This window comes from Hetaerina americana, unplaced genomic scaffold (assembly GCF_022747635.1).
Source record: "Hetaerina americana unplaced genomic scaffold, ioHetAmer1.1.p SCAF_2, whole genome shotgun sequence".
Lineage (NCBI taxonomy): Eukaryota > Metazoa > Arthropoda > Insecta > Odonata > Calopterygidae > Hetaerina > Hetaerina americana.
Genome location: NW_027286763.1, coordinates 66,156,153 through 66,173,004, shown reverse-complemented (window position 1 = coordinate 66,173,004; position 16,852 = coordinate 66,156,153). Strand labels below are relative to the sequence as shown.

The 16,852-nt window shown below is 35.3% G+C and overlaps 1 protein-coding gene and 1 non-coding gene across 2 annotated transcripts in view; both read left to right on the top strand.

The window, feature by feature from the left end:
* Positions 1-15,938, top strand: part of Parp1 (Poly-(ADP-ribose) polymerase) — a 36,340-nt gene extending 20,402 nt beyond the window's left edge. The window contains exons 15-20 of the mRNA XM_071585375.1: positions 6,404-6,610; positions 6,728-6,955; positions 7,123-7,242; positions 10,234-10,394; positions 12,971-13,150; positions 15,180-15,938. Coding sequence (XP_071441476.1) covers positions 6,404-6,610; positions 6,728-6,955; positions 7,123-7,242; positions 10,234-10,394; positions 12,971-13,150; positions 15,180-15,252 — 969 coding nt within the window. The 3' untranslated portion in view covers positions 15,253-15,938. The remainder of the gene's footprint in view (positions 1-6,403; positions 6,611-6,727; positions 6,956-7,122; positions 7,243-10,233; positions 10,395-12,970; positions 13,151-15,179) is intronic.
* LOC139688461 (small Cajal body-specific RNA 8) lies at positions 7,988-8,116 on the top strand. The gene has a single exon (XR_011700764.1). It is a non-coding gene; the product is annotated as a small Cajal body-specific RNA 8 (non-coding RNA).
* Positions 15,939-16,852: the final 914 nt, after the last annotated feature.

Genomic DNA, 16,852 nt, shown 5'->3' with positions numbered 1-16,852 from the left:
AACACGAAATGTAGTCTGCACAGCATCTGTTCCTCATTGAGGTGTCTGCAAAGTCATCTGACCCCAGTGAGGTGGCCATTGAGAGATGGTGTCACATAAAAAATGCTGTTGAAGAGGGTAACGTTAAACCATCTCAATTATTAATCCCATGATTTTCATGATGGACAGTATAGAGAAAATGAGTCCTGGCAACTATAGACTCAGCCCAATCAGACGTGTATTGTGCCCGGCAGCGGTAGAGGCAATGGTCATCATCTCACGAAACTTAGTCAACAGCCTTGTCATCAATTCCCTCCTCTTTGTGAAAGCTACTTTGTCCAATGCAGTTCTTCTCCTTATTTTATTACTATTTTGACCATTTCAGTCCACAACACTTCTGAGATATATAACTGTTCTACCTGCTCCTATTTTAATGTTTATTTAGCCCCTCTCTTTCTCATTATGGACAGCATAGAGGGTGCGACGCTTAAATTCCGATGAATTTCAATTTGAAATTTCCACCATGTCGTAGTTCCACTGGAGGTTGAAATTTATAGGCATCTAGTAAACAGTCATAACCTCGAAATGGCCAAGATGTTACGTACAAGTGCAGAGTACAATCAAAGACCCACATGATTGAAAGTGTTCGTGCTGTGTGTTATATTAGTTCGAAATAATTCGATTCTTCTGGTACTGCAGATCAACTGTTCACGATATTGTTTATATTTGGCGTAGTACGAGGGTTGCTACCTGTATTTATATCTTGAGCCTTAGCAACTCTAAGTGCTTAAGATGCCATCTGGCGTTTCCATCTGATAGTTTGACCCTGTTATTGCTAACTTTTTTCAGAACATTTTGTCGTTTGATCATAACTTACAGTGACTTGAAAATCTTGTCTTAGCAAAAAAATGGAGTTACCTCGTGAACACTTTCATGCGATGATTTTTTATGACTTTCGACGTGGATTATCAAGACAGGAATGCATCAATCAACTTACTTCTACGTTTTGCGATGAAGCTCCATCCTTTGCCACTGTGAAACGCTGGTATAATGAACTCCATTATGGCCGGCGTTCGCTCAAAGGCATAAGTTATGAAGGTCATCTAAAATTAGTTGTGCCAGAAAACATTGATAGTCTGCAAGAACTAGTAAAGGAAGATCGTCATGTGACTTATAGTGAGATTGAGGCATCCTTGGGGATTAGTATGATGAGCATCAATGACAAATTGCATGAACATTCAGCTGTGAAAAAAATTTGTTCGCATTGGATCCCGCATAATTTGACAAAAGCTCAAAAAGATTCTCGTGCCAATTGGTGCAAAGAAATGCTCAGCAAATACGATCACGGTGCATCGAAAGATGTGTATAACATCTACACAGGTGAAGAATCTTGGATCTATGCGTTTCAAGCCCGAAACAAATCAGCAATCCACTGTATGGGTCTTCGAAGACCAGACAAATCTGATGAAAGTTATTTGTGCATGAAGCAAATCGAAACAATTGATTGCCTGTTTCTACGGAATAACTGGACATGTGGCTACCATACCATTAGAGCATCGTAGAATTGTAAACTAAATGGTACATGAGCATTTGCCAGTAGTGCTTGGTGAAATACGGAAAAGATGAGGCAGCAAAGGATCATTCTTCATCATGATGAAGAATGATTCACAATCCAAGCTCTCACAAATGGCCTGAGAAAACTACCTACGAGGGTCATCCGGAAAGTAGTACCCGTTCGTGCCGCATGAAGTGCTGACGACGCGAGTAGCCGCTGGACGAGGTCAGATAGCTTCAGTGGCTTGTCTGCCTTCTCTGAGCCAAGTTGCGTGACGCTAGCATTGCCTGTGTTGTTTCTGTGATTGTTTACAATGTTTAAAAAAATTGAGAACGCCGCCAGTTGTGAAGTGAGGGCAGTGATTAAATTCCTCAATGCAAGAAACGTTCGCCCATGTGATATTCATCGCCAATTAAAGGAGGTGTATGGAGACAATGTAATGGACGAGTCGTCTGTTCGGCGGTGGTGTCGCAACTTCAACATGGGGAGGGGGAACACACACGACGATGAGCGTTCGGGGAGACCGTCTGTCATTACAGACCAACTGGTGAGCTCAGTTGACGAATTCGTGAGGAACGATCGGCGCGTCACAATTGATGACATCTGTGAGCATTTTCCCAATGTTTCTCGAACAATTGTTCATGAAATTGTTAAACACCATCTGCATTATGCAAAAATTTGTGCAAGATGGGTCCCTCGCAAGCTTACAGATGAGCACAAAACCAAGCGTATGGCTGCAGCACTGACGTTTTTGGGACGTTATTCTGATGAAGGAGACTCTTTCTTGACTCGCATAATTACTGGTGACGAAACATGGGTTTGTTATGCATCACCTGAGAGTAAACGACAGTCAATGGAGTGGCATCATGCTCATTCACCAAACAAACCAAAAAAATTCAAGACAGTTCTGTCCACCAGGAAACTCATGGCAACCATTTTCTGGGATCGACGAGGTGTATTGCTTATTGATTTTATGGCCCGTGGAGACACTATTAATGCCAATGCGTATTGTGAAACATTAAAGAAATTACGGCGGGCAATACAAAATCGGCGGCGAGGTCTATTGTCTACTGGTGTCATTCTCGTTCATGACAATGCCAGGCCTCATGCAGCTGGGATAACACAAAAACTTTTGCAGCAATTCAAATGGGAAACTTTCGACCATCCACCGTATAGCCCGGACTTGGCCCCTTCAGATTTTCATCTCTTTACAAAGCTTAAAGACTTTTTGGCAGGAAAAAGATTTGACAGCGATGAAGAACTTAAAGAAGGAGTGACCCTGTATCTCAATGAGCTGGCGGCGAAGGACTATGCAGCAGGAATACAGAAACTTGTCACACGTTATGACAAATGCCTTAATTTGCTTGGAGATTATGTTGAGAAGTAGTTTAAAGTATCCTCTTTCAAATAAAATTTTTTATGTTTGTTAATATTTACTTTTGTGTCTTTATTTCACGAACGGGTACTACTTTCCGGATGACCCTCGTATTTGTTTCCCAGCCTTGTGGAAAAAGCTAAGTCTGTCACACTTGCTATAAACAAGTGGTGTACAGACAACCTTCTAGACTTAAATGTAAATAAAAGTAAAATAGTAAACTTTACACACAATAAGAACATATCAGATGATCTGCTGGTAAAAATCAATGACCTATCAATTGAGCGTGTGACAGAATGCAAATTTCTAGGTATTTCTCTATGTGCAAATATTTCTTGGGATACTCATGTAAAAGCCCTCCAACACAAGCTCAGTTCAACTTGCTACTTATTAAGACACCTGTATGAAACTACAAGTAAAACTGTACTACTCAATTTGTACTATGGGGAAATTTACTCAAATATAACCTACAGTATAATATTATGGGGATCAGCTGCTATTTCTCAAACCATCTTTAAAATGCAAAAGAAAGCTATTAGAATCATCGCCAGGAAACCTTACAATGCTCCATCAAGGCCTATTTTCCATGAATTAAATTTGCTACCACTCCCATGCATCTACATTATGTTTTTAATTCTATATATAAAAAATAACATCGGCAACTATTCTCTTAACTCTGCCTATCATCATCATTACACCAGAGGCAGGAATGACTTCCATTATGGGAATATAAGAACTAAAGCATTGAAATTAGGACCCAATGAAATGGGCATCAGATTATTTAACAAACTACCCAAAAGTATCAAGGATACACAGGGAACTGCCGTATTCAGGCATAAACTAAAAAGATATCTACAACGCAATATGTTTTACTCGGTTGATGAATATCTCAACAATATTCCCGACCAGTAAGTTCATACTTTTAGTTTCTAGCAATGGTAATGGTCTGATTCATGTTTGTGATCAATGATTTTTCTGAATTTGATATTGTATGTGCATGTTACAGCCGATGTTCATGGGTTTGTACCAAACACTTATGTAACTATGAGCATCTATTCTTTTATGTATCTTAACTGAGCCTGTGTCTTTGCTCCTCATTGACGTGCCTTATATCATGTACATACTTCACCCACCTGGTATTTTTGTATTGTGATCTCTGGGCAAATAAAAGGTAATAATAATAATAATAATTAGGCTGAAAATATAAATAGCAACCCTCGCATAATGCTTCGGAGAAGTCTGGGGAAGGTTTTACTAACCCAGCGAGGAAATCTCATTCAAGGAAACATGTGCGTGTCCAGATATAAGCGCCGCACTCTGTATGCAATCTTTATCATTTGTTTTTAATTTCCCATATTGAAAGATGATTTTATGTAATGTATAGATACCAATGTACTTCATGATACCTTTTTTGTACTTCCTTGCATAAAATTGTTTAGATAATTGTAAGAAAACCATTAATTTCTCACATTTTATAGCAGATATGTACCATGTAAAGGAAGTAAATAATTAATGTGTGACCACTGCCTAGCATATTCTAAATATCAGTTCCAGAAGTTCATGTTACTTTAATCTGTATCCAGTCTTAAGCTCAAGATGTTTGAACCATGAACTGAAGAACTGAACCAACTCATCATTAATACATTTGCACATCATAACTTCTTACCCCTGATATAATGTACAATTGCTTCTTACTCTTTTGTTCATAATGGAGGTACTCAGGTTTGATTAGTAGTGACATAATCTATTTGTTGTTGAAAACTAAACATTTTGATGCACATTTAATCAATGAATTTTAAAAATCCAAAAGGATTTGGAAATGATGTGCCCAGTATCTGGAGTGTAACCCACTCTTTACAAACACATTTTATCCAACTTTTATTTAGCTTTCCCAATGAAAACATCGTTTAGAAATGTTTTTGAAAATGTTTTAATGAGTTGAATGGAAAAATCTGATGAAATCCACCATTTATGATTCTCCAGAACACATCAAAATTATAAGCCATGGTTTATGTCATTAAAGCTAGTTGAATACAGTTAGTTGTAATGAATAAATTCATAATGCTCAAAACAGCATGTTACTTACCAGATTGAGTAGGTCATCCATATTTCATGTTAACTTTGCAAAAAATAATCTTTTTCAATCTAAAAATAATTTTTTAGCAAAAATGCTTTGACCTAAAAGTGAAAGTACCTATTGAATCAGCAGCTATTTTGAAATCAGAAACATATGGCCTAACAAAACATCTGTTTAACTGTCAATTTCAATAATTAAACCCTGGAAGAACATACTAGCTTGCTTAGTTGTATTTAGCGTAAGAAATTGCTTTATCTTAGCTATTAATTCCGTCCTCAGGTACTAACTCAATTTCTTGAAATTTTTTTTTAAGCCTTCATCATTAAGCAAAATTGATGTGTTTTCATTATGCTGTCACATGACTTTTTTCTCAACAAGGTTTCTGATTAGTTATCATCAACTTGTTTCCCCTTTGAATGTACTAGCATGTTAACACAATATATGATAGCAATAACAAAACATGTTTTTATCCTGCTTTGATAGAGACTAATTTTTCTTATCACGGGTATTCACTCATTTTAATTAATGAATGATTTTTACACTCTGAAATTGTTGCATTGAAATGCACATTAGCGGATGACTCCGTTAAAAGTTACTGTTGCGGCATCTCCCGCAGTTTCTTTGGAATACATATGTATTATTAAAAATTATAAATACATATAGCTAAATATCCAATTATGTGCGATTAGTTTTTAAGCATATGTGGTATAGAAACTCTTGTAACTCAAACATTGTGTCACCATTTTCAGTGATATGTGCTTTATTGTAATGATGTGAGAACAAGAAATTTAATTACTAAATTATATATTAAATCTATCCCTGGAAAAAGTATTCTTAGGAGTAGGAGCAATGCAGTATTGCTACAACAAACAAAATTGCCTCTGAAATGTAAACATCAACCTCAATGCTTAATGATCATTAATCAATCATGCCAAATACTAACTTTAAAAATGTTAACATTCTCTAATAAATTTACTGGTATAATACAAAATCATGATTTTGGAATAAGACAATGAGAAAAATAGACTCCTACTAAAAAGCTACCCCGAACCCATGGTGAAAGGCGGAAGTTTCACCGTTAGGCCCTGGTGGCGCAGACCCACTCGGTCTGAGTGGGTCTGCCCGGCATGGGCTGACTCAGCCATGGGCGAGAGTATAGTTCACGGTATTGACCATAGTACTGCGATGTGTTAGGCAACAGGAAACCACTGCATTATTCTCCCTAGAATATACATCCTTGTATTAAAAAATAGTGGAATGGAGGGTTGCAGTAAACCAATCCTAGAATTGAAATAATGATTAATGATGATAATAAATGATTGCAGGAAGTACTGAGAAATCATTCCACAAAGAAAGTATTGTTGCACAAGACATTTATTTGTTATTACTCGTCTCTAATGTGAACATTTTTTTTTAGTTGGATTTGGTGAAAATGCCGCTAGGAAAATTAAGCCAAAAGCATATACAGCAAGCCTACTCAATCCTGACAGATTTGCAGGCAATCATTACGTCTAAAGGAAAATCTGGAAATTTCATTGATGCCACCAATCGATTTTACACATTGATACCACATGATTTTGGAATGGAAAACCCACCTTTGTTGAACTCAGAAGAGCTTATCAAGGTATGATTGTTCTGACTATTGCAATGTTCTATTTTAAATTGCAGCCTCTATAAATGTATCTCAGCGGAATATCACTTTTCCATCTATGCTTTAATTACATTGGTTTGCACATTTCAGAGTAAATTGCATATACTGGAGAGTTTGATGGAAATTGAAATTGCATATAGCTTAATGAAATCAAGTGATGGAGATGGCTCAAAACATCCAATTGAATCTCATTATGAAAAACTGAAGACTGACATAGAAGTTCTTGAAAGAAATTCAGAAATGTTTAGTGTCCTGGAGAAATATGTACAGAACACTCATGCTGAGACACATGATCAATACGACTTGGAGATAATTGAAGTAAGTATATACCCTCTATAAGTTGATTTTTTAACTTAATTTATAAACTTCCCTCAGTTAAACCTTATGGTATAGAAATCTGCCCCTCTCTATGGTTTAAATTGAATGTTTGTTTTTTGTTCACAAAAATTGTGATTGAAGGAAGGCTTTCATCTGTTTTCTCTTAGGTGTTCCAACTCAATAGGCATGGAGAAAACAAGAGATACAAGCCGTTTAAGAAGCTGCACAATCGCAAGCTGTTGTGGCATGGTTCCCGGCTAACAAACTATGCTGGTATTTTTTCACAGGTGAGGTGTTTTCTAGCTAGTATCTATGCTGAAATCCCTGCTATTAAGCACTACGTAAGGTAAACATACATCTGTAAATGGCCATGTGGGATCGTAACAAATGAAAGCCACCTAAGCCGCTTCAGGAAGGAGAATGAATCTACTAAATGAATGGTGTTGCTGGTTGCGCTCTCTTGAATTATATGGGGTTCTGTTTGCCACTGGGATCCCACTCCATGCCTGTCATTTGGTATCCAGTGGCCAGTCCACCTGAGTTTACTACACACATGCTTATGATAAGATTAGAACCCATGACCTTTGGATTAGCATGCGGATGTTCAACTCACTTGCCTAACCAAACCACATAAATGTATGTACATAGAAAATTCAGTGAGCTTACCTCAAGTAAAATTTTTATTGACAAAATGTCTATTATGGGTAAATACGTAAATTTTGAGCACATTTTAATGGCTTCATGCATTGTAATGTTAAAATGTCTATTAAATAATTAAAATGTTAAGTGATCAAACCGCGACTACACTAGTTTGCTACCATGGACATGGAGTGCCGTAAGCTAGAAGTTTTATTTTTACTGTGAAACAAACTTGAAGTCAAAGGGACGTTTTCATTGAGTAGAAAAGCAATTTGCTGACGTCTACCTACTCTAAGGTGAACTGTTCATCTTAATGAATTTACATAGAGTAGCTAGAGTATATGTTTCTAAGAACATCAGTATGACCTAAGAATAACTGGAGTTCATGATTATTGGGGACTAGATACTCGACTGTCTGTAAAACAAAGGCAGCTGACACTTATGTCCCCTACAGTAAATTTGCTCATTGATAACCATAGCTGAAAAAGTGCATTGGTTGTGGACAGAATGGAGCAAACATGGACTCTTATATTCCAAATATATAGGTAGTAATTAGGTGCTCAAGTAAACATCAGTAATTTATTTTCCTTTTTGGAACAATTTTCCTTCATTTTCCTTCCTATTGGTAAAAGACATTTTTTCAACTATGAGGGTTAACCCTACAAAAATTTGCTGTATTTTGTTAATGGAAAAACATTTGCAAAATAGTTTAAAAGTTGGTTCAGCATAATATCACCATTATGCCCTAAGCATTTTTTGAGTGGTAATGACAGTTTTGAATACTGGTGTCATAAAAGCTTGCTGCCAACTCATTGATATAGCATTTAAACTTCATCACACAATCATTGCTTTCTAATTGCATTCAAACCAGATGTTTTTCAAATATGTGAACACACAAAAATTGCTGGGTGCCAATTCAGGACCAAAGTGGGTGATAATGTTTCCCAATCAAGCTGGTCCAGGAGATTGACAGCTTTGCAGGTAACATGGGTAAGCATTTTGTGAAGAATGTACGCACCCTAATTGATCAATCCTTTTCTCCATTTCCAAATTGCACATTTGAGTTTTTCAAATGTCTACTAATATGCGTAGGCATTTATTGTGGTCTCAGTAGGCATGAAATCAATCAACCTAATCCAATTGCAATTCCAAAATAGTTGCCATGACCTTGTGGCTAGACTTTTTGTTTTTTGACTCAATAAATTAGTGGGCAGCTTCCTCATGTTGCCATTTGTGATCTTATACAAGCATTTTTGGGACTTCGAGTACACACTACAATTTTTTAACTTATCAGACAATTATCTGAATGGTGGGTTGCAAAACTTAATGAATAAAGCAGGAGCCAACTCGTGGATGGTGATTCTCAGATTTCAACACATGACTTCCTAGTTGTCTTTCTGACACCAATAGTCTCCCACCTCATTTTTCATCATGGATTTCTGTATGATTAGCTTCAAACTCTCCCTTACAGAAATGTTTTACATCCATACACCTTGCTTTATCCACTTCAGTCAACTGTCTATGAGTATCAATAGGTTGAACACCTTTCACATTAAGAAATTGGATAACTTAGCAAAGATTGCTGCCTCGTAAGCAGTTTCCTAATGGATATACCATAATTGTCAAATCCTCCATATTGTGAATATTTTTCATATTAACAGTTGGTGCCACTGATATTCTCCTGTATTATCAAGTAGGCCCAGAATATTTGCTGATTAATAAAAAGCATTTAAAAATTTTGTATCATTCTATTTAAATAGTTAATCCTCATTACCGAAGTTATCAACCTTTAGGCTGGTTTGATAGGTGATTTGATAGCTCACTTAGCCCAATGACATGTAAAAATCACACATCAGGGTAGTGGGTGCAGGTCCTTTCTTAGCCGGATCTGGTTTCCTTGGAATATCTGGTACCCAAAAAATCACAGAAGAAATATGCATTCCTCGGTGGGTCATGGTGACTTTTCATTCAAAGCTGTAATGAACTTGCCTTGGTAGTGGTTTATGGCCCTTTTTAAGAAATAAACTATGTAAGATTGCTCAGAATTTAACCCAAAAAAGGAAGGATGGCTTTCAGTTACCTACAAATATCACAATAAATTATTTATACTTTTTAAGGGGCTATCTTGTTGCTCCAATGTTTCTTTAAAAGCTGCTTTACAATTCATAATGTCTCTGCTTTATACATGATCTGTCTTAATTATAATAGCACTCCTTTACAATTATTTTTAGAAGTTGTAATGAGTCGTTGGTGAGTACCAGGGACCTGATGAAGCCTGGAATTTTGGAAAAGGGATAACTGTCAAAGTTGCTCTCATTTTGATAGGTAGCCACCATTACCTTCCCATCTTTAGCTAACAGAGTTCACAATGTCATACTTGACTTGTCTGCATTCTATTCCATGTTAGCTGGAAGTATGAAAGTGGTTGGGTGTAAAATTTTGGTGGTTGGTACAGATACCAAATTAGAAGTTGGATGCAGTTTCCGTGCTTGATTTAAAAAAAAAAACACAATGATGCCTACACTTTCTTGAAACCATCCCCAAACATTTTTATCGTCCTTTTTGCATTAGATTGAGGTGCTTAAGTATCTTTAATTGTTGACTCATTGTGTAATATGTATTATTAAAATTTATTCCAGGGATTGAGAATTGCTCCTCCAGAAGCTCCAACTACAGGCTACATGTTTGGAAAGGGTATTTACTTTGCAGATATGGTTTCAAAGTCTGCAAACTACTGTTGCACCTCTTCAACAAATTCTACTGGTATATTATTGCTGTGTGAGGTGGCACTTGGCAACATGTAAGTGTTTAAATTAGCTTCTAAAATTGATTTTTGTTTGGTGACATGTAAAAAGTATTATTGGTTTTTTAATAGCATCACCGCAATGTCATTTTAAATTTTTCAATGAAACATGACCATTGCACTAAGATATTTTTAAATATGTTTGGGATTCCTTCCTGAAAATAACAATGTGGGACGGATGATTGTAAAACTAAAGGTTTTCACTGAAATAAATCACTTGAATAAAAACCTGATGCAACATTGCGCATGACAGGTTAACACCAGAGTTTCAGCAATGCATAATATTTTGGGAACTTATCCTATCTTTTTTTGCGAGACTGTGGAAACAAAATAAGTGCAAATGGACGGGAAAATACACATCAATTCATAATTAATAAAATTTTATGCAAGTATATTTTTTTAAACTCCAAATTAATACAGTTATGGATCTTTTAAAGTCTAATTAAGCATTGAAGGAAAAATAAATGGTTTGTGAGGAAAAATTGTTAATTAATTTTTAAATTACTCTTCAATTGACATTTGTTTTTAGTATTTGTTTGGAAAATAAGAATTCTTTTTTTTTTTAAGTTTGGAAGATTACAGTCTTAAGTACCACTAAAACAAGAACTACGTGAAATATTGGTTTGCATAAAATTCAGGCATTTTGTTTCAGCTGCTCTCATTTTGTGTATTTATTTGTTATCCATGGTTTACCAAAAAAACATGAAAAAATATTTTGCTCAGAAAATAAATTTCTGCAATTTTTTTCTGGATAACAGTGATATTTTTGGCTGAAATTTCCCAATTCACTCGTGCTTCATTGGCAAGTACTCTCAATGGCTAACCGAAAACCCCCGTACACCTGACAACTAATGGGGTGAAACATTAATAAAACTTGTATGAAATTAATGTTGATACAAAATGTTGCTTAATTTGGTGATTTTACTAGTTAAATAAATGTTTTGTTTTGCCTATGTCTTAATGTTCAGTTTTACTATTCTGTACGATTGGTCCCATATTTAGCTTTGTGGAGTTCATGATTCTGTTATGTTTCTCACATATTTTTAATGTCTCAAGTTGAATCCAAACTACAAGGGTGGTCCCAGAAGTACCTGACCCAACCACAAAAACACAGCAATATTGGAAAAAATGTGTTTATTTTTCAGCACAATCTTCTTTCAGCTCTATACACTTCCCAGCGATGTTCAATAAGTTTGATACCCTTTCTATGAAAGGAAATGTCTTGCTCTTCAAAATAGTCATTAACTGCCAAAATCACTTCTTCACGGTTAGAAAATCTTTGACCACCGAGCCATATTTTCAAGTTTCTGAACAGAAAATAATTCAAGGGGGCTAAATCTGGTGAATAGGGTGCATGAGGTAGCAATTCAAACTTGAATTCATGAAAGTTGGCCATATAACGGATTTGTGAGCTAGTGCATTGTCTTGATGAAACAACACTTTCTTCTTAACCAAATGGGGCCACTTTTGCTTGATTTCTTTGCTCAAATGTTGCAATAAATTCGCATAATACTCGCTGTTGATAGTTTTTTCAAGTTAGCCAATGAAAAGTATCCCATGTGCATCCCAAAAACCAAATCCATTACCTTACCTGCAGATGAAACGGTCTTCGCCTTCTTCGGAGGCAGTTCTCCCTTTTGAATCCATTGCTTTGATTGTTCTTTTGTTTTGGGTTTGAAGAAATGGACCCATGTTTCACCCATGATTATGAAACAGCACAAAAATTCTGATTTGTTGCTGTGGAACTTTGCTAAACATTCCATTGAAACATCTTCACGACACTGGTTTTGATTGAGTGTGAGCAAAGGTGGCACCCATCTTGCACACAGCTTTCTCATGTCCAAATTTTCAGTTAATATGCGATGTACCTCACTTTTTGAAATGCCTACTATGTCTGCTAGCTCACACAGTTCAGTCTACGATCATCTAGTTTCACTTCGTGGATTTTCTTTACCGTTTCTGGAGTCGTCACCTCATTTGGTTAACCAATGCGATGCTCATCTTGACACATACGGCCTCGTTTAAACTCTACGACCAAATATTTTACTGATGTAAACAAATGAGTAGACTCACCCAGAGTAGAATCCAGTTCAGCTTTTGTATTGGTTGGGCTGAGGCCTTTCACATAGAAGTATTCTATCATTTGATGAAGACCAATTTTCTCCATTTTCACAAATTAACTGAAAACGTTCCCTGTTGATGGCTGTCAAACAATTAATAAACAATGTGGCGTCTTCAAACTTGAAACATATGCTTTATAGATGGCGTACTTTTTAATGCAGTGATATTTTTCAAACAACTACTGCCATCTCTAGGTCAGGTTGGGTGCTTATGGGACCACCCTCTTATCTGGGTTTTTTCTTAGCATGTAAAAATATTGTATTTTCCTCGACTTTGGGTCAGGTGTGATTGACAATTTTAACAAAAACACTTGTAGTTTTTTTCAATGTAATATTTATCTACATTGTGTTTTACATCCTCATATACATTATTAATGTTATATGGAGAATAGCCATGCTAGATTCTGTCATTTATATTAGGATGTTGACTTTGCCTTTGTTGTACTTAATCAGGATGGAAAAAACCTCTGCACAGTTTGTTGAAAAACTCCCGAAAAATGTGCACAGTGTCAAAGGTGTTGGTATGACTCAACCAAATCCAGAAGCAACCCATGTTCTACCCGATGGTGTTGAAGTTCCTCTTGGCAAAGGAGTGTCTATGCCTACCATTAAGTCATCTTTGCTGTACAATGAGTATCCTTTTTTATATTGTCAGTTACATAGTATTGTAGTCAGTTACATAGTATCTTTAAAATTAATTTTTTTGTGCTTAGAGGTAAGTAAAATTTATTATTTTAAACTAACCATCCGGTGAGGGTACAAAAACTTTGCAAATTATCAAATGCTTTCATCCTGGAATTAAGTCACAATGGTTACTTTCATGGCAATTATGTTTTTTCTGATATATGGCGTATTTTATAATATTGCCAGCTGTGATTTTCGTTATAATATGGTCATCTAAAATTTTAATCAGTGGTAGATAAAAATGAATAAATAATATAAAAATCAAAGTCTAATGAGGATCGGGATAGTGCAGTGGCAAACATCCAGACTTCTGAGATGGCGCAGTTTGAAGTCCTGGAAGCAACAAATATTTTTCAGTGGTATCCCGATCCCTACTTAAGGTGCTTTGTGGAGAGCACTTTGAGTGAGTATGAGGTCCATTGGATGGTATGTTGAATTGAAGACCCCTTGGCACCTTTTGACAAGAGTAGGCTAATGTTGGGTTTCTCTCCACCCTTCCCTTCCCATCCATCCATAAAAGCGCAAATGACCTTAGCTATGGGTCGCCTCCACAAAAAAAAACTTTAACTAGGTAAATGTTTGCAAATAGTGTGTGCGGATGTTATTTCAACATGTGTACAAATGATAGTAAAAAATGCAACCTCAGTAATGAAGATAGCAAAAAATTTATCAGCACTTATCTCTGCTCATTCAACTTTGATGTTAAGCATTAAACATCCTAATGGAGCTTATTAACAGCATATAGTATCATAGCAGCTCGTGAACATGTGCATTTACATCAGTGATATGTACAAGTGATGGTACAAGGCCAATTTTCTCTTTCATTTAACATAATTTGTAGTTTTTCAAGATTGAAAGAAGTGCATATTGACCACAAGAAAGAACTTGTTGTTTAATGACATGGTTGGTTTATTTACCATTTTATGTATATGTTAATGTTTTGATTTATGTCAGTTTAGATAGTTTTGTCCTATTTTATTAAAATATGAAGACAGTTTCTCAGCTATCTGAACTACTTCCAAAATTATGAATTTACATATTATCACAGCGTAGGCCATGTGTTGATTATTACCTTTTGACTTGGACAGGTGAATAAGCAACTGCATAAGTCAATTTAGAATAAGATTATATTCTATTATCAATGATATCAGGTAAAAATATAGTTTTTTTAAGTTCCTTTCCTACTCTTTTGTGAGTTTGTTTAATCAATATAGGTGGTATAGGAAATGAATGTAAATTTATCATTGCATGATTCTCTAGAACTAATAGTTTTTTATTGAAGTACTTTTTAGGGTCATTTAAAACTTAGCATTGAAATTTCTTGGAAATGCCGGTCACTTCATGCTAAGTTTATCAGCAACAGTGTGAGTCATAATTTGATTTTGCAAACATGGTGCTCTCATCACTAACATTTTGTGTGTATTTTAAACTTGATTGGTGTTAGGTTGATGGAAGAGAGCAGGAGATATTAGAAACTTAAAATTGAATTCATTTCTGGTTTTATCCCAGGTTTCAATACATAAAGCCTTGTACATTTGTATCTATATATACACCTCAAGAACTTTTTTAAAACTCCCAAATGTCATATTTTATTATGGACACAATGTAATAGTATTCTATACACCATTGCTTGGAAATTTAAGTCGTTCATTATGGTGGAAAATTCACTTCAAAGAGTAATGGTAGGAACATTAGCAGAGACCTCCAAGATGGTCATAATCCATCTCATGATATGCTTTGCTGTCTGGTATTTTGACTGATAGGAGGATCTGTCATCATGGCCTCCAACGAGGTCTTGTTATAGCCAAAGAGGTGCCAGAGAAGTCAAAATCATTAAACTCCCTTGTGTTAGAATGACAACCTAATTGGAATACTGCTGGTTATCATGCATAAGTTTATAATTAATTATACACTTTTAGTTTAGATGATCAGTTATACAAAACTGCAATTTTTTGTGTGCACCTTAACATATCCCCAGATATATTGTGTATGATGTTGCTCAAGTAAATATACGGTATGCATTGAAGGTAAATTTCAAGTACAAATATTAAACTCTTCTGTCTGTCTTTGAAGTTTTTTAGAATAAGTACCATTTGAACCAAAGTTAGAGGTACAAATATGTAACTTTTAAATGCTTTTTATGACAAACTATGCCATTTTGATATTAGCAAAGTAGTGAAATATTGTTTGCATTGTACAATATCTATTGAATTCTCAAATGAAGGAAAGTGGTTCATTTCCTTGCAAATATATCTATATTTTTAATTTTCCCAATATAATTCAATAGGTTTAATATGCAGATTGATATCACTCAATGATGATTCCGCAATTGAAAATTATTGTCTTAGTAAGATTGTTACTGTCACTTATTTCCTATCCATGATTGCATTTTTTTATGCTTTTTTGTTCAAACTTGTGAGAAACATTTAAATGGAATCTCCAGGTTCAATTTTTTGGCATAACAGTTCAGTTGTGTAAGCTAGCATTTTGGACGAACTATTGTCAAAAAACGAAGGGATGAATAAATTGGAATATATTGATTGATACTGGTAATTACACCAATCACATATGAAACAGTTGGGAAAATATGCCCTGCATAGCTAAATTATATTAAACATTCCGAATCATTCATTTGATTGATTTCATTTTAGCATGAGAAGTGTACTACCAATTATAATCTGCAGATGTTGTAGATTTTTAAAAAGTTTTGTAAAATAAAATATTTTGTAATCTATTTTTGTTATTATGTATTAAATAATGTCCCTGAAGCTTGGGTTTGTAAGAGATTTTCAAGTTTTTTGCCTTTTGCTCTCATCTTTCTGACATTTATATTTTCTGGAAGTAGTGAGTAATAGCCAGTATTTATAATTACAGTGAAACCCTAAGTTAACAGTGTAAAAATATTTACTTTCTAAATAAAGGCAGTAAAAATCATTGGTGTGCAATTAGTGAAATCTGTGAAAACGTAATTGTAGTCTTACTCTTTGTGCCTGTTGTGCAGTATGGCAGTACCACACAAAACTTGGAATATTCATACTGTTTGAATTTAAGCAGAATAAAACCAAATAGGTTTTTGTCTTTATAGTTTTTGTAAGAGAAAACAGAAATACCTAATTAATCAAGTACTATTTCCAAAAGATTATAGCTAATCCGACATTTGCTTTCAAAATTTTCTACTATGGGAAGGTTTTAGGTATAATTATTTCGACATGTCGCTGGAACTTCCTATTGTTTACCTACTTCATTTCTTTTTAGTCTCTAGCTATCCTCATACTGTCCAAAAAGCCTACTCCCTTCTTTTCTCTCTCCTGATTACTCAATGTTCTCTCATCTATCATGGCCTTCAAAATCGCAGTACTCTTCCCTGTATGCTCACCCCATTTTTTTGCTTTCTAATTTCCAGCAACTTCCACTCTTTGCCCATTCTATTTAAAACTCATGTTTGTCATCTCAGTTAAACTTACTTCCCCATTCTTTGCCACACCCACATCATATAAGTCTGCAATCTATGCTTCTTTTCACTATGCTTGTCTGGCTCATTGTAGTATGATCTTCTGAAAACCTAACTTGACTTTTATCTCCCTGCTCACTTCTATTCCTAGCTCAAGTTCTTCCCTCTTAAGCCTTGGTGTTTCCTCAGAATATATGTTG